At 47.3% G+C, this 26,322-nt stretch overlaps 1 protein-coding gene across 1 annotated transcript in view; it reads left to right on the forward strand.

The window, feature by feature from the left end:
* LVRN (laeverin) overlaps positions 1-26,322 on the forward strand; it is a 541,073-nt gene that overhangs the window by 463,689 nt on the left and 51,062 nt on the right. The window contains exons 16-17 of the mRNA XM_085632644.1: positions 8,365-8,475; positions 10,862-11,029. Of these exons, the coding sequence (XP_085488770.1) occupies positions 8,365-8,475; positions 10,862-11,029 (279 nt within the window). The remainder of the gene's footprint in view (positions 1-8,364; positions 8,476-10,861; positions 11,030-26,322) is intronic.

The raw sequence follows: 26,322 nt of genomic DNA on the forward strand, positions 1-26,322 counted from the left end.
GATGAGTCCATGAATGATGAATAACTTGTATCACTTTTACAAAACACTGTCTTAATTGTGTTAATCTAATCAGTAAAATTAAAGGTGAAATAGAGTGTGATTGCCAGAAAGCACTAATTTTTTCACTGAAAACATGCAACTGGATATTTATTTTAAGCATATACAGTACAGGCTGGCAATGTGTGACGGTGATCTCTGCTTACCTCTATGTTACCTCTGTGGCCTCCTTAGCCATGCCAAATGGTCTTATCATCTGTTGCAGTACCTTCTATGAACATTCCCTCCCTTCATCTTCTCTGGACAGGTCTCCTTTAATCATATCAGATCAACCCGCAACCATACACTTCAGCACCCAAACAAGCATATATCTTTAGTTTTGCCACCATGTCCCAATAGGAATGCCAGGAAGACCCTCTTAAACATGCATATTAAGACTTCTGTCCTTTGTTATGCCAAGAAGACCCTCATTCTCAGGCAATCCAGTACAAGCTTTTTCAGTCAGCCGTAGCAGCAAGGCCTCCTCGGGGGTATCAGGCAGCTACTTAGGCCATACCAGCACAAACCCCTCCATCCATTGTCCGCATACTCGCGCTTGTCTCCCATCTATGCCGCGTGTGCACTAAAGACCCCAGAGTGTGTTTTTTATCTAGTTTTGAAGTGATAGTGATTTAGAGGACATGACTGTATTTGTATGAGAAAAGAATAAAAAGTCAGTGCACTTTGCAATTCCTGCCTTTGTACAGAGTGCTTCCAGTGCAGTGCAGTGCAGCGTGCTGCATTGCATATTGGTGTAGACATGGCGTACCAAACCTGCTATATGCAAAACAATGTTTATCAAGAAATTAATGCCTTTTTAATGACATTCCCGGGACATAAATAAACTTTCAAGAAAAAGACAGTATGAAAATGCCGATCGTTGCCCTAAACAGACAAAAGCTTCAGAATTGCCTCTATCATGCTACTAGTCTGCGAATTAAAGTCTGCCATCGGCAGCTGCTGGAGTTCCTGACCACATCTTTAATCCAAACAATCAGTGACTATTTCTGTCCTGTGTGTGGGGGGCACGACGGGCAGAGCCATTCTACCTTTGCCAGCCGACACGGCTCTAGCAAGCTCATCGCCTGAAGTGAGTAACTTCGTTGCTCACATGAACATCACATGAATGTTTTCCATGTGTTTCTGCCCTTGCTCTCTGGCCCTCTGAACAGGCTACCTCTAAGCATAGAACATTTGTTTCTACACTAACTGTACTGAACACTGGTTGACATGTGATGGGGCTTTCTGGGCACCTGAGGGAACTGAATGGCCTGTATTGGGGGATACATTTTGCACATGATTCCCATGATGGCTTTTGATGTAGATTCTTGTGAGTACTAGCATGTACATATTTACTAACAATAAAAGAGTCACATTTCTGTATACATTGGTGAATTTAATCTAGTTGCAATCTAATATTTGGAGATAAAATGAGCGTATGTTCCTAAAAGAGCGTCCGGTATTTGGGAACAAAATGAGTTTATTTGCTAAACATGAATGTTGGTATTTTGGAAGGAAATGAGTGAGTTTATGTTCAGAAAACACCGAGCTGTTAGGGCTGTGTTCAAAACGAGTGAATTTACTGACATGCACTACGAGGCGATATCTTTGGACAAAATGCATGCATTTGTGAAACATTTCAACCTAATGTTTCAGTAGTGATTGAGACTGGTTTGGGAAAATGATGACGTTGCAACATAATTTCCTTGCCCGCAGAGCACATTTTTGCTCTAATGGAGCATTTCATTATGAAAGTTTATTATGTTTGTTATTACCTTATCGTGGTAAAATCGTCTTAATCTAGCTCTGTGCTCTAACTCAGTAATTCCAAAAGTGTTCTCTCTTGTGTATGGTACTGTTTAACTTTTCATTATCCCTTCCAGGGCCGGTTTTAGCACTGGTGGCACCCTGTGTGACAATGTTTGTTGGCGCCCCCCAATGACCACGGATTCCCTCTCTACCGCCATTTAACAGTGCTTCTCAAGTCTTTATAGCCACTCTTTCTCAGACTGATTTAGTTTTATAGCGCCACTCATACCGGTGTAGGGTGTCAGAGCACTTTAAATCACACACACATTGGCACAGAGACAATCATACGTGTGTAAATCAGTGTATGGGAAATGTTATATAAGACAGAGGACTACAAGGTGTAGGAGTCACATGTCATCTATACTGGTAGGCAGTATAGTTTGAGTCCTTGGTCTGAAAAGCACAAATTCAGAATTTAAAACATACCATTATTGTTAGGGGTTTTCTTTAATAAAAATAGATTTCTTCCCCAAATGAACCTTTTTTTTCAGTTTAGGATAATGATAGACCGGGGAAAAAGACATAGGGTCATATTCTCAAGGAGTTATCGCCGAGTTATCGGCACCTTAGTGCAGCCAAAGTCGCAATAACTTTATCGCCCCATTCACAAGCTAGTGCTAACATCCGATATCACCAGTTTTTCGGCGATACCATCCTCAAAAAACATCGCCACGGATGACCCCGGCAACTATCGCTAATGAGATGCAGAGTAGGCGTTCCCGAGCAAAAAGCAGCGACAACACCACTCCACAACATTCTCAACGACCAGCCAGATCGGCGATAAGATCACAAAACCAGCGATAAGGTGCGTTAGCAGGAGGAAATTAGCACATGCTTGCACCTGGTGCAAAGCCGGACGACAACCTGCAGCATAAAAGGGAGCCCACCCCAAATCCACACCTAAAGAACAACAGATGCCATGGAGCTACTCATCATGCAGCTCGGAGCCCCAACAGGGCCACAACACCCACCGCCACTACCCCAAGGACTACCACCCTCCCCGGACCACCACAGAGGCAGCGCAGACAAAGACAGCGGACCTTCAGGAAACGCACCAGCCAAACAGACTTAACACCAGAGCATGTCATTGCCCACTACAGACTCAAAAGGACAACCATCCTCTGCATCCTGAACATCATTGCCCACAGGCTGATGTTACCAACACAGCGGACAACCAACATCCCTCCGCAGACAAAGCTGCTGGCTGTGCTGCACCTGTTGGCCTCTGGGACTTTCCAACCAACAACCACCAGAGTCGGAGGAGTCTCACAGCCAGCCCTATCCAAATTCCTCAAACCTCACCTGGATGCCATCATCAGCTTGGTACCCCAGTACCTATACTTCCCCCACACTACGCAGGACAGCTAGAGACCAAGCAAGGCTTCTACGCCATAGCTACATTCCCACACGTGTTGGGGGCAATTGACGGCACACATGTCCTTCTTGTGCCCCCTGCCGACACTGCACACAATTACCGCAACAGAAAGCACATGCATTCTATCAGTGTGCAGGCAATAGTGGACCACCGGGGACTCTTCACCAATGTGGCCGCCAACTACCCAGACAGTGTGCATGACATCTTCCGACAGTCCATCATCAACCGGCGCTTCCAGGATGGCACCTATGGAAACGCAGTGCTCATTGGTAAGTACCAAGTGAACACACCACACACCTCAACTCTACAATCACGCAACTCACAACTCTGGCAAAACACATGTTACAAACACACATACAACATGCCAAACAACATGCCCACCCACCAGACACGACAGCACAACTTACTGTGGTAACCTGGGCTAGCCATGTACATGAGCCATCAACGGCATGGCACCTCAGCCACACAATAACAGGATGTGGGGAGAGGTGGGAACCAGGCATGTGCGAAGAGGGAAACTGACCCATGAATGAGAATGTACACAATGCCAAGTGTGGCATGGATGTGCTAGACAGACTGCAGTATGCAGAAGACAGACATATCCATGTTGATATATATTGCTGGTGGTGGTAGTTTTGTGGACAGTGGACGCAACCATTTCACCCCAGCCAGTGGGGAAGATCACGGAAATGTAGCTTGGTACATCCCCCCTGTAAGCGTGTGCGGAGTGGGCTGGCCCAAAGTATGCCAGACTAGCGTTGGGGTGTGAATAAAAAGCACGTAGCTCTGGGCGTGGTCCTCTTCCGGAATGCCCAAAGTCTCTGCCAGGGTGGCGCCTCTCACCCCGCCACGATGCCGACGCCGTATGCGGCCTTGCCTGCAAACCTGGGTGCCTGCCGCAGCCCCGGCCGCTGCTCCCAGGACCAGTCTCATCTGCCACTGCGCATTCCAGGCCTCACTGCTCACCTGCCGACACCAGCGTGTCTCCAAGAGTGCCCACCATGTGCTGGTGCAAGCTCCAAGGCCCGCGACCTAGTCAGCCTCCTCAGCCCATCACGGCCTCTGCGAGCAAGACCCGCAGTACTTCTTTTTCGTTGACGTACTCCACCGGCATACACAGCGGACAAGTAGATCACACATTTGGAACTGAGTCTTGTTCACACAATGGCAGAGTACATATTTAAGGCAGAGGTTAAATCCCTATACTCCCTTCGATGTGGTGCCACCAACTCTGTGCATAGCATTCTGAGGACACATGTCTGTGGGCCCCTGAGTACTTCTGCCTAAGGCCTACACGCCGGTCCAGCGGGCCTCAGACAAATCCAATCCAGTCCGTCCCAGGCAGGACACGGCATTGTCGCAGGGTGCACACCCGCTCAGCTCTGGTGCCCCCACCTCCGTCAACCAGGAATCTTCTCCACATGCTATTTCAACGCCGTGTGTCAGAGATCCAGGAGGAGCTGGCTGCACAGTGGTTGCCCCACGCTGACTGCTGCCTCCAGCAAACACTGCAGTCGAGTAGGACACACAATTGGAACTGAGTCTTGATCTGTTAATTGTAGAGTTGACATCATTGTACAGGCCTTATTGCAGACTGCATCCCCTTCCAGCTCTGGTGCCATTGACTCTGTGCCACGGGAGTCATGGGCACTCTCCCGTTGAACTTTGTTGGCATCTGAGTCTATGGCCTGGGGGCTGTCTTCATCATGTAGCTGATACTGACATGGTGGGGAAAAAGGAGACTGTAGCATTCAACTCCTCCATATTTCTGTTTCTGCTTGCTTCTGCCCTCTGCTTCATGCCATGGATGGACACCTTCCACTGTCCCCCGTAACACTCCGTGACATTCTCCTTGGACATCAATGAGGACCCGCTCAGCACTCGTGGCCATATCTCAGTGCACCACAAGTCACCGCCCCTTGCGCGTGTGCCTTTGCAGGCCACAGGGCATCCGGGACCACTAACTCTGTGCAGCTCACGTCATGGACCCTTGCTGTTTGAACTTTGAACTTCTGATTGTCTGATCACTGTTGTAGTTGTTGCCAGCACCACCCAACCCCCGAGGAGCTGCTTAGACTACCCAACACCCATCCAGCACAGGCGTCACTGGACTTATGACCCTGGCAATAAAAGGGGCCGGGCGCACCTGCCCTTCGCCAGTTCCACAAATTCTCTCAGTGTGTCCATGTGGTCAATATGTATGCATGAGGGTCCCGGGCCATACCACATCACATTGTGCTGTGTACAGCATGTGCAACCTTGTCACCTCAGGCAGTGGGGTAGACCTGGGACATGTAGCTGTGCCGGACCCCCCTGTGAGCGTAAGTGAGTGGACCGGCGTACGGCAGTACGGCGTAGGGGTTTGGTCATTCGACATGTAGCTCTGGGGGTGGTTGAGTTTTGCCCTTGACAAGGAGGTAACTGATGCTTGTGTCTCTGGTGTAGTGTCTGCGCCAGCCGTCACGCAATGTGCAATGTTGCCATGTAACATGCCCACGGATTGCAGCCTCGGCCGAGCGGTACATGAGGGTGAGCAAGACTGCCTGGGATCTGGGATCATACATGCCAACTTCTGTGTGTGTCGCTATTTCCGCAGCATAGGCCGAAGGTCTACCCTCAAACGCATGGCGAATTCAGCCAGGCATGACCTCCACATCTGTGTCTGCTCTGTCCTTACTGTAGGCCTACACACACGTGGCCGCCCACCTTCAGCGCACAACATCACTGTGTCGTTGTCAGGCTTGTGGACATGCGCAGACGGGCATGACAATGGTGTGCCGTAGGGGTGCAAGTGATGCAACTCCGCTGCGCACACTGGTGAATAGGCTCGGGAGAAGGGAGGAGCAGCAGTGAGGCTACGTAATACACATTGATGCTGCTCATTTGCAACAACCAGTACATGTCATACAGGGATCACAAGATCACACATATCACACACCAATTAACCAGTGAGCCGACCAGCACATCATGCAGGACCAACTATTGACTCATGTCTCTCTGCACTGTCACAGGTGACCAAGGATATGCACGCTGTGCTTGGATGATGACGCCCCTCCGAGCCCCGAACACACAGGCCCAGAGACAGTACAATGCGGCCCACAGACGCACCAGGGGCATCGTGGAATGCACATTTGGCGTGTTGAAGTCACGGTTCAGGTACCTGGACGTCACAGGTGGAAAGCTCCTGTACAGCCCAGACATTGTGTGCAAGATAATCGTTGCATGTTGTGTGTTGCACAACATATATGTACTCAGCAAGGCACCATGGATACCAGTTCCAGAGGCACCGACGATGATGATGAAGATGAGGCAGGTGGACCACACCCCACTGCAGCCGCAGGAGGAATTGCCCGCAGGGACACCATCGTAGCAAATTTCTTTTAGGAACACATCGCATTGTGACAGTCCTTGGCACTCATGGGACAGTACAGGATAACCACAGGCACAGCATGTGCAAATAAATGCATTCCAAAATAACATTCCCTAAGTGCATGTCACTCTTCTGTTGAGGCACATCACTCAGACAGGTGTGAGTGCGACATGTGTTGATGACAATTTTATGATGTGTTCATTGATGGTGGGTGTGTCACCTCTGTGCAGAGGGGCTGTTTGGGGTGTCAGGTATACGAACTGCCAGTTCTGTGTGTCACAGTTACTAGAGAATCCCACTCTTCGGCGTGTCACGTGTGTCCAAGATCATTCCATTTTGGCAGCCATTTGTGACCTACAGGTGACAACAGGGCTCCTTTTGGGGTCAGTTATGTACCACCATGATCCCCTGTGACTCAAGTCCCACATCATGGGCAACATGTACATAAGCGAGAGTCACTGCCCCTACATTCGTCCACGCTGTCATTGTTGATTGATCATGGCAATGACACGTCTGTGTGCAGGGGGGGTTGCTTGTCCCTCTGCAATGTGAAGGGGAGATGCGGTTTCACTGTGTGTTCCATGCACGTGTCTGCATTGGCGCAGTTTACATGCAGACAGCATGTGTGGAGATGCCTATGTGATGCGGGAAAATGGTCATTTGTCCTACGTCACGGATGTGGGGTTGTGCTCGTACATTGTCATCTCTCTGTTTTTGTACTTTACTTTTATGGTGTCTTTTCCCGCATGACGCGTGGGACTTGTGGGCCTATCGCAGGTTATCGCTGATTTTTGTATCGCGCTTGGCCTCATCGCAGCTTTTTTTGCGTTCGTGTTTCGCACTTTTGCGTTGGTTTTAAAGTGGTCTTTTGACACGTTGTGGTGGGTCTATCACATGGTGCCGCAGTGTTGAGAATACCACGTTAACAGAGTTATTTTCCCGCAATATACTGGGATGTGAAGAGTTGCGTTAAGCTACTTTTGCGGTAGTTATCACACGTTCACTAATACATATCTTTTAGTTTGCATGCAGCTCTTTGATGACAGTTAATAACTCACTATGCTATATTAAGATTGTAACTTATAAACTGCAACTAACAAGGCATCCCTAGGACACAAGCAGTAACCCACTGACCTGTTTACATTATATGTACTTTGTGATCTGCATGGTACATATTCTATGCAATAGGCATATTAACCCACTGCACTACCTTACGGTGAGTTAAAACTTCCACTAGACAAAACTACGATCTCTCTCCAGCAGCAACATTAATCACTGGATTGATCTTGATGTTTTTATTGATACCTGAAAATTGCTGGTAGCAATGAACGCGGCAGCAGGTGCTTTTAAAAGGAAAATATACTTGCAAACAGGCACCCCCACCCCAAGTCAGCACCCGGTGCGTTGGCACCGATCGTACTGCCCTAGAACCGGCCCTGATCCCTTCCATATTCTTCAAAACACATTTTCAGATATATTATGTGGCAGGTAATCGACTTGAAAGTGGCAAGATGGGAAAATGAAGTAAAGTGGGAGACATACGTAAAGGAAGGTATTTTGTGCATTTTGAGCAAGCACTGGTAAAATCAAAAGGTCTGGTTTGCATTTTAATTTATAAGCCAGATCTATTCGTTTTGCCAATGCTTGTTTGACACGTTCTTGTTTGTTAAATTGTAAAATAATGTTTTTTGTATTTTAGTGTGATGTACAGATGGAAATGTGTTGTTGCAAAATATAATAGTTTTTTTCTCATTGATCTGACCTTTCATTCAAGAATGGCGCTGGGTGACCTGATATCAACAGCCTGCTTATTTGGTCTTCAAGAATGTCTACACCTAGCACGTGATCTGTTCTCCATGTGGATGAGCGACCCTAAGAATAACGAGTAAGAACATCTAATCTAATTTTCTATTGAAAGTGTTCAACATAGTCTCAGAATTGCCTTTGAAAGGAGTGGGGCCATTTGGGACATCCTGTGGGCTCTGGAACTCCACACCTGAGGAAGATGCTGTACCAGTCCTTCATTTGGGTACATGAGTACACCTGAAGTGGTTAAGTATCTAACAATGAATCTTGGGTTCAACATACAGCTTGCTAAGGTCCATTCAAATATAGCAACAAGTAACACAGATGTGAACATTTCAGGAAACTAACAAATAGGTAAATACTCTGTCTTGTGTAATGGGCCACCACCATTCAACTCATAGAAAGGCCCTGAAGGAATCTTGTTTCCTTTCAAACATTTGTGTCAGGTCTTCTTTAATATATTAGTGCAAATTTCCAAGGACCTATATCGTGCTTCCTGAAGAAATCTCTCCAATGTCAATGTTAAAGAATTATTCAGTCTCTTGCCTTTCTTTTTTATGATTCTGAATTCCTCGTTATCTCTCTTAGCTGTTAGGATAGTCATGTACACGTTGCTACAGGTCTTTTCTCACATGTTGCACAATCCACATTGAAAATCTGACTTACAGAAAGATGCACTCAAAACTCATATTTGATGGCCAGGTGAAAATTGATATGCCCTGTGTTTCCGTTAACACATTGAGAATTAATTCTGACATGGATGTTTTTCAGGTGATTGCATGGTTTAATTGTGGCAGGGCTCTGCACACAAAACAACCCAAAGCCTTAACTTGGTGGGTGTTTAGTATCAGTGGGGAAATACATTAAAGACATTTGTACAGTGTTGATCACATATGTTTTCAAAGTCAAATGACCACAAAACCTCATTAGAAAATATGTTGACATCCTTGTAATTTTGTAGAAGGGTTAACAGGAACTGGTAAATTGAATTACAATCACTCTCGAGCAGTTTGAGAAATTAATATTTCTTTCTAGTATATTTTGCAAAGATTCAGAAGAACTTCCATCCCCACATGAATTGAATAAGAAAGGAAGGGGAAATGGTGCCATGCTACAAAATGAGATTAATTGTGAAACCCTTAAATACTGTGATGCCCAATATTGTCATCCGCAGTTACTTGGTAAATCAAAAACTTTTTTCTACTGGCTAATAGAGAAACATCTATCCCACAAATATTCAATACCACCCAGCAATCTAAGCATGGATTATATTGTCACTTTCAGTCATTGTCAATGTAAATATTTCTGACATTGTTACAAAGGGGCACACCCTTGGTCCTTTCTAAGGATATTTGTCTGCTGCCTCTTTTGAAAGATATTGCTCAATAAAATGTGGTACACTACACCCTCTAAGGAGCTATTAGTTTGATTGTTATGTTTTGGGATATTCGATGACACCAGCATATCTCACCAGTTGTCAAAGCCGGTTACTGACGTCCAATTAGTGAGAGAATCATATCCAGGATCTGTTTTATGTTTGCACTGAAACCTGTCATGGCCCTTTGAATTATACATTTTTGGTAAAATTTGCCCTATATGGAGCTTGATAATGGATCGGTATACCTAAGCTAATCACATTCTCCTTGGGGATGCAACTGCTGATGTAACTGAAGAAGTTTTATTGTCACACACACTTATTCTCGTGAATAGGCCCGTCATTTAGTTCATGAAAGCATACCGTGAAGCACCATGCTTAAACTGTACTAGGGGATTTTGCCCTGTTAGCTATGCACTTTGTAGTGTTTTAAGGTGTATTAAACCATGTGGGGATCAACTGTTCAAGCAGACTATGCTATCAACTCAGCCCAACAAAGCAATTGTTCACCAAAAAATTGAAAATCCATAGATAGAATGCTTGTAAATGTAAACGTCCTCGATGCTGAACTGGACGTTACTTTTACCAGAAGGGAGATACATATCCCAGATGATTTAATCTAAGAAACCGAGTAGAAACTAGATCCCATAGGATCAAGAGGAGCAACACGAATACACGTATTTGTGTTTTCGTTGTATACCATTTTGCTTTTATAATTCAATTGGATCTCACACTTGTTTCCTCAAAGATAAATAAAGATCTTAAAGTACATCGGAGCCCTGAAGAAGTCCGTATGAGAACGAAAAGCGTTGGCGATTTTTAATTTTAAGAAATTGGAAATAAAGAATAAAGAATCTTTCATAACTACAATCAAAAACTTACCAGTGTTTCTCTTATTTCTGTTTAGGAAGATCTTGATACACTGTTTCCTTTATGTTGAGTTTTTAAAATTTGTGGATTACTAACAAGTTCCACCTACATGATCTATAATCCTGAGTGCTGGGCCACCCTTTGTTTGCTTGTAAATGTTGGTAAATGTGTTGTCACTGTGTAGTAACAAATATTGCTTGTTAACCACGTTTCATTTTAGGATACCTTCATCCATTAGAAAATCGATTTATTGTTATGGCATAGCAACAGGAAGTGACAAAGAATGGGATTTTGCCTGGGCCAGGTACAACAGTTCATCAGAGGATGACTTTTCGGACAATCTGTGCTATGGGTTGAGTTGCACTAAAGAGCCTTGGCTACTCAACAGGTGGGTATGATCAATGCCATCATGCACTAGGCCTCTATGTCAGTGCTGTGCAGTGGTAGAAAGTGACTGAGTACCAAATAACCATGCTTCTTTCTTGCTTTTATTGTCTTGTTTTCATGTACATCAAATGGTATTCTGACATGAATGTCATACCACATGATTTTAGAAACGTACAGGTTTGTTTGTTCTTGTCAATTACAAAATTGTTGCACCCCTTATAATTGGTATTCTAGAATTCTAACGTATTCCGACAATTGCGGAGAATCCACCAGAGTAATGCAGTTTACACTGAGTTAGAGATGGGTCAGGGAAGTGTTAGGAAGGTGTCCTTTCCATAATACATCCAACATTCACAAACATTATGCTAAGTCATTCCCACTCTGGAAAGACTCATAAAGTTGCTCTTAAAAAAGGTTGTGGAACGTTTCTGTCCTACGATCTATTAGTCTGATATGGTCCATGAAAAGTACTGAAAATAAAGATTTATAAATCTTTTGCGATTGTCTTTCTGGTTTCTTGCTGTCTTATCAGTTCAATTGAGTCGTTCATTTGGGAATTTGCATTATAATCCAAATCCCAGCCAATAGAAGGCCATTACATCAATGATATGCCGCATTCTAAGCTTTGCAAAAAGCCAGCTGAAACCTGGGCGAGTCGGCGCCATATGCCTACAGTAGGTAACAGATTGTAGCATCTTGTGAGCTACGTCCTGCAATGTCTTTGTGTTTCCTAATTCCTACAGAAAGTACGTAAACGTTTTTATTAGTCATGTTTTAGGGGGTACATGCACGGGTATGTGGAAGGATTTACTCAGCTTCTCCATGCTTGGAAGTGGGTGACAAAAGAAGGGACAAACTAAGAAGCATTCAAGAGTAATAAATAGAGATGGGCGGTGAACTCCACTCCGCCAGCAGAGTTTGTGGAGTTTTGCCAACTCTGCGATCTGCGGGGAGCACAGAGTTTGGCATAAAAACTCCAATTCTGCTGCATGGGGAGTTTGCCCTCATCCCTAGCACTGGAAACTGTCCGTACTAGCCGGCATGGCAAACAGCCAATGTGGAACCAGTGACGAGGCAGACATGGCATCAGGATAATAAGCCTGTTAGCTTGCTTCTATCTCACTCACTCCGCTGATGTATGTTTACCTGCTCACGGTGGCTACCTGGAGAGGGAACAACTCCGCCTAAATTTACTTCCAATAGTCAACAGCCCGAAGGGATCCTTGTGCTTGCCTACTAGACATGGATGTTTGCTTTGCGTTTTCCCAACACAGAAACTGCTGCACAGACACTCAAAGTTCTTGATTATCTCTAAAAACAAAACAAGACAAGCAGCAAATGGTACGGTGGTTGGTGCAGGTGCACCCATACCACTGGCATAACTTCTCCAAAAATGCATCAAACCATGAATAATGGGAGTGCGATGCAGGCAAAGGTGAACCTTATCAGCTGGCTGCCTTGCCGTCACTGTGCTGTCTATTCCAACATGCCTGCAGACGCCCGCTTGGTGTCCTGCGTGTTGTCTGCTGGTGGCATTTTCACCGCTGCTATACCCGCCCACCTCCCCCTTTCTACTCTCACAGACCACTTCTGGCCATCTCTTCTTCCTGTGGCCTCTTCGTGAAACCTCAGCCTTCATGCTGAGAAGACGCAGTGTCCTGACCTGCTGATATGGCCTTGTGGTGCAGTCCAGCCATGGCTGACTAGGACAGCGTTTTGTCCAAGCACTCTCTTATCCGCCCAAGGTCATGCCAATCTCTGCATGCCATTGTGGATAAGGCTATCTGATGTAAACAGGGGGGGCCTTTAACCGATCCCAGCATGGGTTGGTCAACTAAGGCAAGAAGCGCGCAGAGGTGAGTGATCTTCAGTGAGCCAGATCGGCCAGCGGCGAGTGAGTCAGGGCACTTCTTGCATGTCAATATGACTCAACCAGGTTGGGAGGGCGACTCAGTCTGTTGCAATGGTGTTATTTCTGATGGGGGTTGGGGTGGAAGGTACAAAACTGGCACAAAACCTCACCTCCAGGCCCTATGCTGCGATATTTACCATACCATGTAGATTTTGGAGTGTTAAACAACAGACATTGCATGTTGCTCTATCGTACGGTTCCTACTAATTCAGCAGTACTGCATTTGGGCAACATAAGCATCAAAACTATGGCGGACTGGGTCCGCTTATACCATCAGAATATGTTGACGTAGTTACAGGCTAGCTCACAGTGCACCATTTGGACCTCTAAATCGTACAATGTACCGGATGGTGTCTGCAACCTCTGAACATGACGACCCTGATTCCCCCAAGGAAATCGTGGAAACAGATTTACCCTTTTGTTGTTAACTCAGGCATGCCCAAAGGGAGACACAAGGACTACACAAACTGGCATTTCAAACATTTATTGAAGCAATTGGATTTCTGTGTAAAATATGTGTGTCGCAATGATTAATAGAAAAAACACAAAGAAAAGTAACAAGCATTACAAGAATGATGAAAAAGATAAACAATCCAGCAATTGTGCATTTGCATTGATTATATTGATTATATGGATACATATAATTATACTCCTACCTAGCACTGCCTAGCCTAAAAAGCATAGGGGGAATGCAGTTCTGCCAGAATACCTTAGAGTGTTCTAACTCCCCATTTACCAGCGTTTGTGTGTCATCTGCTGTTCTCCTCAAGATAGTGATGAGATTCAGCTGAGCCAGAATTCAGGTACAGGCGACCTTGACAATCCATCTAAATGTTCCTCTGCCTAAATAAGGTTTGGTGCAGTTTATATAATAAAACTGAACCCATTTGTACTGTGCCTGAGTTCAGGTCCGGCTGTCATTGTTGATTCTGCCCACCCAGAGCTGTCACCGAACAGACAACAACAAACAAGGCCAGTGTGCGCAGTGTACCGGGTCCTTGAACAGAGTGTTCTAAGGTATGATAATGTGCCTGTGAGGAAATGTAATAGTAAGCGTACCTTTTCTGAGTACACTATCTCATGCTGGCGAGCTAGCAAATGTGTGCTAAAAGTCATAATTGAAAAGATGTCAACTTTAAACGTGAACATTTATAATGAAAGAGTTTATGTACAAGGCCAATGTAAACCCACATCAATTCCCCACAAACTCGTAATTGATGCTATTTATCACCCCTGATAAATAACTTACCCCATGGTATTGTTATTTAACAGAATCGCTAAATATCACCTACACTCAGCCGCGACCCGTGTAGGAAAGGGGTGGGACAGTGGGGCCTTGTGGGTGGGATTTTGACAGACGGTGATGAGGGAATATTAAATAAATAGTTATTTTTCCCTTGTTCTCTGTCAAAATCCCCCCCCCAATCAATCAATCAATCAATCATTTGCATTTATAAAGCGCGCTACTCACCCATAAAGGGTCTCAAGGCGCTGGGGAGGGGGGGGGGGTCAGTGCTCGAAGAGCCAGGTCTTGAGCTGCCTTCTGAAGGAGAGGTGTTCAGGTATGGCGCGAAGGTGGCTGGGCAGAGAGTTCCAGGTCTTCGCTGCCAGGAAAGAGAAGGATCTTCCTCCGGCGGTGGCTTTGTGGATGCGGGGTACGGCTGCCAGGGCCTGTCCGGCGGATCATAGAGTGCGCGGAGGAGTGTAGAAGGAGACGCGGTTGTTGATGAGTTTGGGTCCGAGGTTGTGAAGGGCTTTGTGTGCGTGGGTGAGGAGTCGGAAGGTGATCCTCTTGTTGACGGGGAGCCAATGGAGTTTTTTCAGGTGTCCTGAGATGTGGTGGTGGCGAGGGATGTCCAGGATGAGTCTTGCGGCAGCGTTCTGGATCCGTTGGAGTTTCCTCAGCAGCTTGGTGGTGATGCCCGCGTACAAGGTGTTCCCGTAGTCCAAGCGACTGGTGACGAGGGCGTGGGTGACGGTCTTTCTGGTGTCGGTGGGGATCCAGCGGAAGATCTTGCGGAGCATGCGGAGGGTGTTCAAGCATGCTGAGGTCACCGAGTTCACCTGTCTGGTCATGGTGAGGGATGAGTCCAGGATGAAGCCGAGGTTGCGTGCGTGGTCGGTGGGTTGGGGAGTGCTGCCTAGGGCGGGGGGCCACCAGGAGTCGTCCCATGCGGTGGGGGTGGGGCCGAGAATGAGGACCTCCGTCTTGTCGGCGTTCAGTTTCAGGCGGCTGTCTGTCATCCAGTTCGCCACTTCCTTCATTCCTTCATGAAGTCTGGTCCTAGCTGAGGTGGGGTTGTTTGTGAGTGATAAGATGAGCTGGGTGTCGTCGGCGTATGATATAAGGTCCAGTCCGTGTTTGCGTGCGATGTTCGCCAGGGGAGTCATGTAGATGTTGAAGAGAGTGGGGCTGAGGGAGGATCCTTGAGGTACGCCGCAGATGATCTCCGTGGCTGTGGATCTGAAGGGGGGCAGGCGGACTCTCTGAGTCCTTCCGGAGAGGAAGGAGATGATCCATTCGAGGGCCTTGCCTCTGATGCCGGCGTTGCTGAGGCGTCGTATCAGGGTGCGGTGGCAGACCGTGTCGAAGGCTGCGGAGAGGTCCAGGAGTATGAGGGCCACGGTCTCACCCTTGTCGGTCAGGGCTCTGATGTCGTCCGTGGCTGCGATGAGGGCGGTTTCGGTGCTGTGGTTGGTCCTGAAACCGAACTGTGTGGGGTCGAGGGAGTCGTTGGTTTCCAGGGCGTTGGAGAGTTGAGTGTTGACAATTTTCTCAATCACTTTGGCGGGGAACGGCAGGAGAGAGATGGGCCGGAAGTTTTTGAGTTCGGTGGGGTCTGCTGTGGGTTTCTTTAAGAGGGCGTTGAGCTCTGCGTGTTTCCAGCTCTCCGGGAAGGTGGCGGTGGTGAGGGAGGCGTTGATGACATCTCGGAGGTGCGGTGCGATGATGTCGTCGGCTTTGTTGTAGATGTGGTGCGGGCAGGGGTCCGATGGGGATCCGGAGTGGATCGAGTTCATGACGCGGGTGGTCTCCTCGGTGGTGGTTGGGCTCCAGGTGAGGATGGGGGTGATGTCGGTAGCGGGTTCCGGGGGGGGTTCGTGTCGGTGGTCGGGAAGCTGTTGTATATGTCGGTGATCTTGTGGTGGAAGAAGGTCGCGAGGGAGTCACAGAGGTCCTGTGATGGGGGGATGGAGTTGTTTTCTGCGTCCGGGTTGGAGAGCTCTTTGACGATGCCAAATAGTTCCTTGCTGTTGTGGGCGTTGTTGTCAAGTCTGTTCCGGTAGGCTGTTTTTCGTGCGGCGCGGAGGTGTTGGTGGTGTTGGCGGGTGGCGTCCTTGAGAGCTGACATGTTCTCTTCGGTCTGGTTGAGGCGCCACGTCTTCTCGCGGGCGCGACATTCTTTCATGGAGTCCTTGAGGTCGGGGGTGAACCAGGAGTTTTTCTTGTGGTTGTTGGTGCTGGCTTGAGTTTTCAGGGGGGCTAGGAGGTCGGCGCAGTTGGAGATCCAGTTGGTGAGGTTGTTGGCGGCTTCGTTTGGGTCGGTGGTGCTGGTGGGTCGGTTCTGGGAGAGGGTTGATGCGAGCTGATCCGTGGTGATATGAGTCCAGTGTCTTCTTGGTGGTTGCTGGGTGTGGTGGTGCACAGTGGTCTTCTTGAAGATGAAGTGGACGCAGCTGTGGTCCGACCAGGTGAGTTTGGTGGTGTGGCTGAAGGTGATGTGTTTGCTGGAGGAGAAGATGGGGTCGAGCGTGTGTCCGGCGTAGTGGGTGGGTGTGTTGACTAGCTGATTCAGTCCCAGGTTGGTGAGGTTGTCCAGTAAGGCGGTGGTGTTGTTGTCGGTGAGGTTCTCCAGGTGAAAGTTGAGGTCTCCTAGGAGGATGTAGTCGGTGGACGAGAGTGCGTGAGGGGTGACGAAGTCTGCGATGTCTTCGCTGAACTTGGTGCGGGGTCCTGGTGGTCTGTACATGAGGGTGCCTCTGAGGGTGGTCTTGGGGTCGCTGTGGATCGTGAAGTGGAGATGTTCGGCGTCGGGGAGTGAGTTGTCGGTGTTGGTTGAGATGCGGATGGAGTTTTTGTGTGCGATGGCGATGCCTCGTCCGATGCGGTTGGTGCGGTCTTTCCGGATGATTTTGTAGCCGCCGGGGATGGCTATGGCGATGTCGGGTGCCGAGGAGGGATTCATCCAGGTCTCGGTGCGGAAGGCGATGTCCGGGTTCGTAGAGTTGATGAGGTTCCACAGTTCGATGGCGTGCCTGTGGATGGATCGGGTGTTGACCAGGATGCAGTGGAGATTGCTTCCGGGGGAGTTGTTCTTGACGGGAGCGGTGTTGGTCCGTGGGCAGGTGAAGTGACAGTTGTTGCAGGTGAAGGGTCCGTGGGTCCCACTGCTTTTACCTGTATAGGCAGTGGCTGCCTACACTCGTAATCAGGGCCATGATTTGAGACCTTCAGGCCGCATCTGGCAATCTCAATATTAAAAAACAGATTTCCATATTGCAGGTATGATACCGAGAGGTCTAGGATAATTTGAGGCGCTCATACAATTTTCAAAAAATTCAGCATTTCTTCCATGCTGGCAGTTTGGAGTGAAATAATGCTGGAAAAAGAAAACCTTACTTCTAGTGGAGTTAGGGATTTTCCTTCAGAAGGAAGCCCAGCCCTAGGTTGACAAACATTGTATCTGCAAAGATTGTGACAATAGGGTCTTACTCAACAAGACTCCCCTCACCCTCAGGCACTGTAACAGGATTATAATTAAAAAGAAAACCTTATGGGTAATGAATCCTCCTTTGAGGACATGAAGGGAGAAAGACAGAAACAGTGACAGATCTCACAACTGGCTGTATAAAGGGAAAATCAAAAAGGATATTCCCTGCTAACATGTCCATAGCCCCTACACACTTAGGGTTTCATGTACAACCCTTCCTGAATTATCTTGTAAGACGCATTCCACTCTCATGATCTATCAGAGAGCTCCTGAGTCTGGGATCACCTTATGAAGGAGATACAGTGGTGGTCCTATGGCACCCATATGATGCATGAATTGATGAGGGACCTAAAGCTGAGACGTTGTTGCCTCAAAGTTGCTTTTTCATCATCCCCACCTCCACAATGTGGTCAACACAGGTGGACAACACATATAATAAAGTGGCGGAGAATTGCATTACCAATTCTCCCAGACCAAAGTTATCAGCATGCACCAACTTCTGAATCAAAATAATGCTTCAATAGGTAATGGGTTTACATTGTTTTAGAACTGAGTAAGCAGCCTTGGGATCAAGAGTAATTGTGTATGAGGGTATCATAAATAAATTATTGGAGCAGAGCATTGCCTTGGCATAGCTTTTTAGTTCCAAACCTTCTGCAAATGGCCTCATAAATTTGTAGTGACAGGCCACACCTTGCGACTAAGTAAAAACTTCCGATTTCTCTAAATACCAGAATTGCTGATTTAGAAATTGTGCCTCACCATCGAATAGTATATATTGAATCAGAGGTCACAGGTGTTTAGGTACCCAAAACGAATGTATGATGATACAACGCGATCATTTAGATCGCGGTACATTACATTGCGGTTTTACAACGACTTGCGCTAAAGGCGCTGGACTTAGGAGTAGTATGATTTACTATTCCAACTCCAGCCTACGTAACAGTAGGGAAGGTGTTGTAATAGTAAATCACACTATTCCTTAGTCTAGCGCAAGCCGATGTAATGACTTGCGTTGTAATGACTGCGAAGTAAATGTATTGCGGTGTTTTGACCGCATTGTAAAGGTCGTTTTCCACCCAAAACACCACAAGAATGCAGTCTACCCGTCGAAAGAAAAAACTGAAATAGATCATCATGAAACTTGAATCAGAAGATCCTTATGAACTTGTTAACTTCTCTAAGGTCTGTTAACATTTAGTGTCCTCTGATGACCGTAGCATCATGAACACGCAGGATTGCTGGGGTACTTTAGCAATTACTGCTTTGAGCAGCAGAAACAAGAAAACTCAATTTGCATTGTTCATTTACTAGATAAGTCTCAGAACTGATGCAACATCATCATATAACATTTGGGCAAAAAGGTTCAGAAGTCAATAGAATACCAATGTTGGTTGATCTCTGATATCCAGCTGTCTGAAAGATAATGTGACCACTTGTTAAGGTTCCATCTCTAATAAAAGTACATGGACAAATTGCAACTGGAAATCGTCATCGGAATTATTCCAAAACACTTCTATGGGATCTAACTGCATGTCATTTCAAACCTGGACAGATGTAGGAATATATGTCTGTTTCCATTGATTACAGATCTCAAAATGCAATGCCAAGCATTCTTAAAAACCAAGCAACTTTTGTGCACTGCTTTCAAGAACACAAGTCCTGCTATTCCACAGCACTGGATGCTTACTTCCAGGCCTTGTGAGAGAATCAAAAAGAATATGTTGGCTCTGGCCCTTTCTGCAGGGAAATCTCCAAACATTTTTGCCTTTACCCTCCTGTGTTCTGATCCTGTTTTTATTGGTCTTTACACACTGCGCACTTTCCCACTTTTGAAAGAGCTTGTGTTTGCTCCTTTAAACATGTTAACATTGGCTTACACCCAATTGGCACATTTAATTTACTTGTAAGCCCCTAGTAAAGTGAGACTATATGTACCTAGAGTCTGTAAATTAAATGCTATTAGTAGGCGTGCATCACAAATTGTGCCACCTCCTTAAGAAGCCCTGTAAACGTGTGTCAAAACTGCCATTGCAGCCTGTGTGTGCACATTTAAACTGCCATTTCGACCTGGCAAAATAAACGTTTCACCTGGTCTAGATCTTCCTTTTTAATACATATAAGCCACCCCTAGGGTAGGCCCTAAACGGTACATAGGGCAGGGTACATTGTATTTAAATAGTTGGAAATCTACTTTACACTTTTACATGCCCTGGTAGTGAAACACTCTTACATTCATTTTTACTACTGCAAGGCCTGCTTCTCCCATAGGATAACATTGGGTTATTTTTTCACATTTAATAAGTGCCAAATGTCAATTGGGAGCAGGTAGGCCTCTAAAGAATTGTAATTTAAAAGCCTCTTTCATGGTAAACTTGGATTTTATGTCCCGTTCTGAAAATGGCACTTTTAGAAAGTTGGTGTTTTCTTGTTCTAACCATTGGGTTCCTGCAGCCTGAGTCCTGGGTAACATGACTAGGTGTAGCTGACAGTTGGCCTTTATGTATTCCTCCCAGACAGCCACACAGTAGAGGGACTGGGTGTTGGCAGGGTGGGCCATCCAAGCAGAAAGGGGTGGGTGGAGCTGTGCACAGCCCCACTTTCTCGTCAAAGAAGCTGCCTCGGCTCACGCATAAAGAACCTCACTCTAGCCTATTGTGACTGCAGACAGTCTGAGACCAGACCAGGGAGGGAGGAAGGAAATTCCAGGCACTTCTGTGGGGGGTAACTCCAGATGTTTCTTACACCTCAGAGCTGACACCAGCTATAAAACTAGAACCTTCAAACCCACACTTCAGTACACACCTGGGCATGTGGACTATATAGAATAAGGGTTGCCCTGCTACCAGATGATTGCCCTGCTGCTTGAGGCCTGCACTGATGTCTGGGAAGGTAGACTGGACCTGCTCACTTCATCCCAGGCTACCTGAGTAACACCAAAGGCTAGTACGGTTCTGAGCTCCAGGGACATAACAAGCTCCAGAGCCATCTCTGCAACTGCCCAGCTGACCTGTTGCACTGGGCCGGCCTGGCCCTGCAACTCAACCTGCCTGACCCCTGCTGGCCTCTGCTGAAGTGAGTTCCTGATCTCAAAGAGGTGCTTTCCAGGTCGTGGACCCTTGGTGTGGCATCAGTTGACTGGAAGAAAACAAGAAATCCTGAAGTCTGGGGATCTTTGCAACCATGAACAGGTCCATTCGCACTGATCCCCAACGCGAAGCTCTGGTAAACCCAACTCTTCACACTACAGCGACTGCCAGCAACGACCTGCAGAATGAGATCTGACTTTCGTGCTACAGGATCGACATCTCGTAGTGACTGCCAACATTAAGCTCCAGCACCGAGTGTCCATGACGCTGACCAGATCTTCTCACTACAGCGATGACTGGCCATGATGCCCAGCCTGCTCTTCATGATACAGTGACGACCATCCGCGATGCTCTCCCTGCTCCTTGTGCCTCCTCCTCTGCAAACTGGACTCTTTGCGCCAGACTTTGACATAGTAAATTTTTCAGTGAGACTAACCTGGTCCTTGTATATGGCCCATGCTCCATCGTAGTCCGTCTGAACTTGTGACTTTCCTCCGGTCTCACACAACCAGATAACCGTAAGTGGCGCTTTGTGTTTTCAGGCACTATACTTCCCTAAGATCTTTGAAATCCCATGTCTCCGGTTCTACTGATTGGATTTTTGTCATTGTGGTGTCAAATAATTTATTCAATTTTACTCTATTTTCCGTTTTTTTTTTTTTTTGTTTATTATCCATAGTTTCAAAAAACAGAGAAAAACCAAAAAAACACAAAATTGTTACATTCATATACAGTTATAAGCATCATGGATATATGATACATAACAACGTAATCAATCGGTTATCCAGTATTACATAAATGCCACCACCACTAATACCAATAGCTACCCCCTACCATACTCGATCATGGGTTCCCATATCGCCAAACCAAACCTTCGTCTACTGGGGTTTTTAAGTGCGTATAAACTAGGCCTGGGCGAAAATTTCGTTCCGTTCGCGGAAATTGCGATAATTTGACATTTTCGCGTTCCGCGGAGAGCGCGAAAATGTCAAAAATTCCGGTTTCCGCAGCTTGGCGATAATTTGTTTCTTACTCGCGCTGTAAAATAATACATTCTCGCGCGCGCGATCGCCTTACCTGAATCCCTGCGTTCGCCGACAAGTTTTCTTGATCCGGTCGCGTTCTCCATGAGATGTTGTATTGTTTTTAGCTATTTGCGCTGTCTCGCGACAGTTCGCGCCCGCAGTGACGTCATGCGTCGTGCGATCACGTCTTTCTTCTCGCGATCATGCACCGCGAGACAACTCAAAACAAGATGGCCGCGCCCGCAAGCAACCACATGGGTAAGTTGACGACCCGCAACCATGCAGAAAATCTCGCGAACATGCCGGAAAAAAACTTCTGCATCTTCGCGATATTTCCGCTTGTTTGCGATAATTTTAAACATTTTCGCGATAATTTGCGAAAGTTAATTTTGCAAATTCCGCCCACCCCTAGTATAAACTAACTTCTAAATTGAAGATATTATAAAACTTTGCCCGCCAAATTTCAAAAGGGAGGGCCTCCGGCTGTAACCAAGAAGTGGCTATACAAAGTCGAGCCACTGCTGCCACTATAAAAACTAAAAAGCGATATTTAAACAGAGGTTGACCCTCCATCAGATCCTCCCCAATTCCTAACAGCATCATACTAGCAGAAAATCGAATCGGCTTTCCAATGACCAATGAAATACATTTTTCGATGTGCCCAAAATATTGTCCAAGCTTGGGACACAAGAAAAATATATGCACCATATCACATTGTCACCCCTACAGCGAAAACATTTCCCACTATTTACAAAATTCCTCCCCCCACCCCATTTCATCATAGCGGCAGGGGTACAATACAAATTAAAGACCGTTTTGTAATGCTGTGCCCTTAATGAGGCTGTAAGACATACTTTTCGAGCCACAGTTCTGGACTTTTCAACCGAGATCACACTGTCTGCCAGGGTATAATCTAAGATTGACTTTCCCCATATCATCCCTTCTAGATGTTAGCAATATTTGGTACAACACTCCTATTTTTGCCTTACGCCTGATAGCCTCAACTATTTCATAAGACCTGACAGACGAGATATGTTTCATTAAAAAATCACGAATCTGCAAAAACTTAAAGAATTGTATAGCTGAGACATTGTGTTTATCCCTCAAATTAGAGAAGGACACACAGACCCCATCAGTAGCATAAAAATCACCCAAACGTGTAATACCTTTTAATTTCCAGTCCCTCATTATGTGATCACAGAAAATGGAGGGTAATAGTTGATCTGCTGATAGTGGTGTATATAAGGAGTGTCTAGGAATATGAAATGCTTTCCTAACAATGTCCCACACCCCAAAGGCAGCCCCCAAAATGTTAAATCGAGTCCTCTTATAGTAGCTTCCATCAGGTCTAGAAAATAGACAATTATATGTCACAGGACCCAATACCTTTCTGATAGATAGAAGGTGCCTCTGCGGGGTTGCTCACCTCTTCCCCAGTCAGTAATATACGCATATTAACCAATAGACAAGATATATGATAAAAAAACAAATCTGGGACTGCCCACCTACCCCGATCCACTGGTAGAGTCATATATCGAGCAGCTCTCCGCGGTCTCCCTGGCGCCCAAAGATACCTGGCGCATAATGATTAAAGATGTTGAATCTGGGATTTGGGAATCCCAAGAGCTACTGCCCTAAAAAAGTACATGACTCTCTGGAGGATGACCATTTTCAATAAATTAGATCTTCCCACTAATGAAAGATGCAGACTTTCCCAATTTGTCAGAGCTGTTTTAGTCTTATCCATTATAGAGTGCCAATTAACCTGTACTAAATCTTTTAAACAGGGTCTGATTTTAATGCCCAAATACAGAGCTTCTTCCACAACTCTCTGCTCCTTTACCCGTGAACAATCTGTGCAGACCAACTGAGTTTTAGTAATATTTAGGTTTAAATCTTTTTTATTGAATTTTACCCAAACAGAATGCCTTGGACAGCATCAGCAGCGTCGCCTACAACCCTGTGGGCCGGCTCATTACTGTGGTAAAGGGGAGGCTTACTCAAACTCCAATCCAGCCCCGTGGGAAATCAGTGCTAACACAGCATGTCGCCTACAACCCTTCAGGGCCGGCCGCGTATTCTGCACAAGGGGACACTGTGGGTTACGATTGGGGCACTGAGCATCCTGTGTAGTCAAACCCGCTAGGTACCCCTCTACACGGTGCTCTAATGTGGCCGGTTGGGCCGTAGTCTCTGCAGCGGGTTCTACGGCTAAAACCGGTCCCGCGGACTGCGATCTGCCAGGACATTCAGAAAAACCAAAGAACAAAACTCCAATCACGTCTTAACCCCCCCCTCCCCTCCCCCATCCCGTCCCCCCCTCCCCCCCACTCCCTCCTCCCCCCTCCCCAGTCCAGTGCGTGCGTCTAGTAGGACCCGTTCTGTGCGCTACCTCATCCGAGGGCCTCCTCCCGCCGCAACATCACTCCCTCCTAGGGGGCGGTATTTTCTTGTGTAGTAAGCCTCAGGAGGCGAAGGTATCTGGGGCAGGTGAGCTCCCTGAATTCTGTGATCAGAAGAATGGCTGCCAGAGGTCATTAAACTTCTCCGCGTCCCCTGCTACTGTCAATGAGAGTTTCTCCATGCCCAAAACATGCCATAGCCTGTGCAGCCAGCCCATGATCGTAGGGGGGGTGGGAGAGCGCCAGTGCATTAAGATGTTCTGAATGGAGGACCCCAACGCTATGGCGATCTGTCTGCCTCTGCGGGATTTCAAGGGGTACATCAGGTCGTTGGGGAGGCCTAGCACTATATAAGCTGGGAGGCGTGGTAACTCAGTCTTAAAGTGGGAGTCGACCTCGTCAAGCACCTCCTTCCAGTAAGCCCCCAGTACGGGGCAGTCCCACAAAATGTGTGTCAATGTACCCACCTGCCCACAGCCCCTCCAACAGGTGTCTTCCTTACTACTGTCCATGGCGTGTGTACGTGCAGGGGTGTAATACCAATATGTGGAGACCTTGGTGAAGGTTTCGGTAAGTCCCGTATGATACGCCGAGTGCCGAGCTCTGTAAGCTATCTGTCCCCATTCCTCGTGGCTCAGAGTCCTGCCTAGCTCCCTCTCCCATCGCTCCCGCCCCGGATTGTAAAAGTGCGAGGGGGGCACCTGAAGGAATTGGTACAGGTCGCTGATTAGTTTGGCGTCGGTCGTGCGCGTTAATAGCCAGCGTTCGTAGGGAAGGAGACGTCTGTCCGCTGATTCGCGCACCTGTGGTTGCAGTGCCCAGTGACGGAGTTGCCAATACCGCATCCTCTCGGATTCCGGCAGCGCGTAGTCCCGTCGCAGGTCCGGAAAGGAGATAATACCTTCTGCATCGTACATATGGCACAGGGCTCTACATCCCGCCTCTCGCCAGCGGTGGAGTGCGCCCTTCTCCATCCCCGGTGCACACTCCGGGTTGTCCGCCAGGGGTGTCAGCGGGGAGGGGAACGTAGTCAGCCCATGTATAAGATTCGTAGCATCCCAGACCTGGAGATGCACCCTAGTGATAAAAGAGGCATATAAGTTGGTCGGGCGGTGCGCCCTGCGAAGGAAGGGAATCTCCTGCAGAGGACGCCCCGCCACCGCTTGATCTTGGAAAAGCCAGTGTTTATCCGACTCCCATCTGCTCCATTCCACTAGATGTCGCAGCTGTGCCGCTTGAAAATATTTGCGGAGGTCCGGGATGCCAAGCCCCCCTGCCTCCGGCGCTAGCAATGAGAGTGCTCGCCGCATTCTTGGCTTCTTGCCCTTCCAAATGAAGCGTCCTAGATCCGACTGCATCTGTCGGAGCCATCCCGTTGGTGGGCGTAGCGGAAGTGCCCGAAACACATAGAGGATCTGTGGTAAAATTGTCATCTTAACCGCCGCCACCCTTCCGAGCAGCGACAGAGTGCCCCGATCCCAGCGTGTTAATTCGTCCCTGACTTTCCTGCCCAAAGCAGTGTAGTTGGCCGACACGATCGTTGGCAACGATGGAGCCAAAAGGACTCCCAGATAGGGCACCGGGTCCTGGGACCAGACTATAGGGACTCGGTGTTGCAAAAGGGCTCTGGTTGCCGGCGCCAGGGAGAGATCTAAGGCCACCGACTTGCTCATATTCATTTTAAACCCTGCCACCGCCGCGAAGGAGGTCAGTTCTTCGATGCACGTTGGGAGCGCCGAGAGCGGGTCGTCGATGGAGAGTAGCACGTCATTGGCATATAGGCTAACTGCATGGCTGAATCCTCCGAACTTCACTCCCTTCACCCCCGGATTATCTCGGATCCGTTGGGCAAAGGGTTCCATATATAATGCAAAGAGTAATGGTGACAGCGGGCACCCCTGTCTCGTGCCTCGCTCAATGTCGAAGCTCTTCGAGCTGCACCCATTGACTCTTACTATGGCCGTTGGGGATCTATAGCAATTAAAAATCATATGGCGAAATTTGTCCCCTACTCCCACCCTCGTCAACACCTGTTCTAGGTATGGCCAACGTACACGGTCAAACGCCTTCTCCGCGTCCACCAACAGCAACATCCTCTCTCCCCGGATACGCGATGCTTTCTCAATGAGATGAAGGATTCGTTTGGTATTATCG

Source organism: Triturus cristatus, chromosome 2_1, assembly GCF_964204655.1.
Source record: "Triturus cristatus chromosome 2_1, aTriCri1.1, whole genome shotgun sequence".
NCBI classification, from domain to species: Eukaryota; Metazoa; Chordata; class Amphibia; order Caudata; family Salamandridae; genus Triturus; species Triturus cristatus.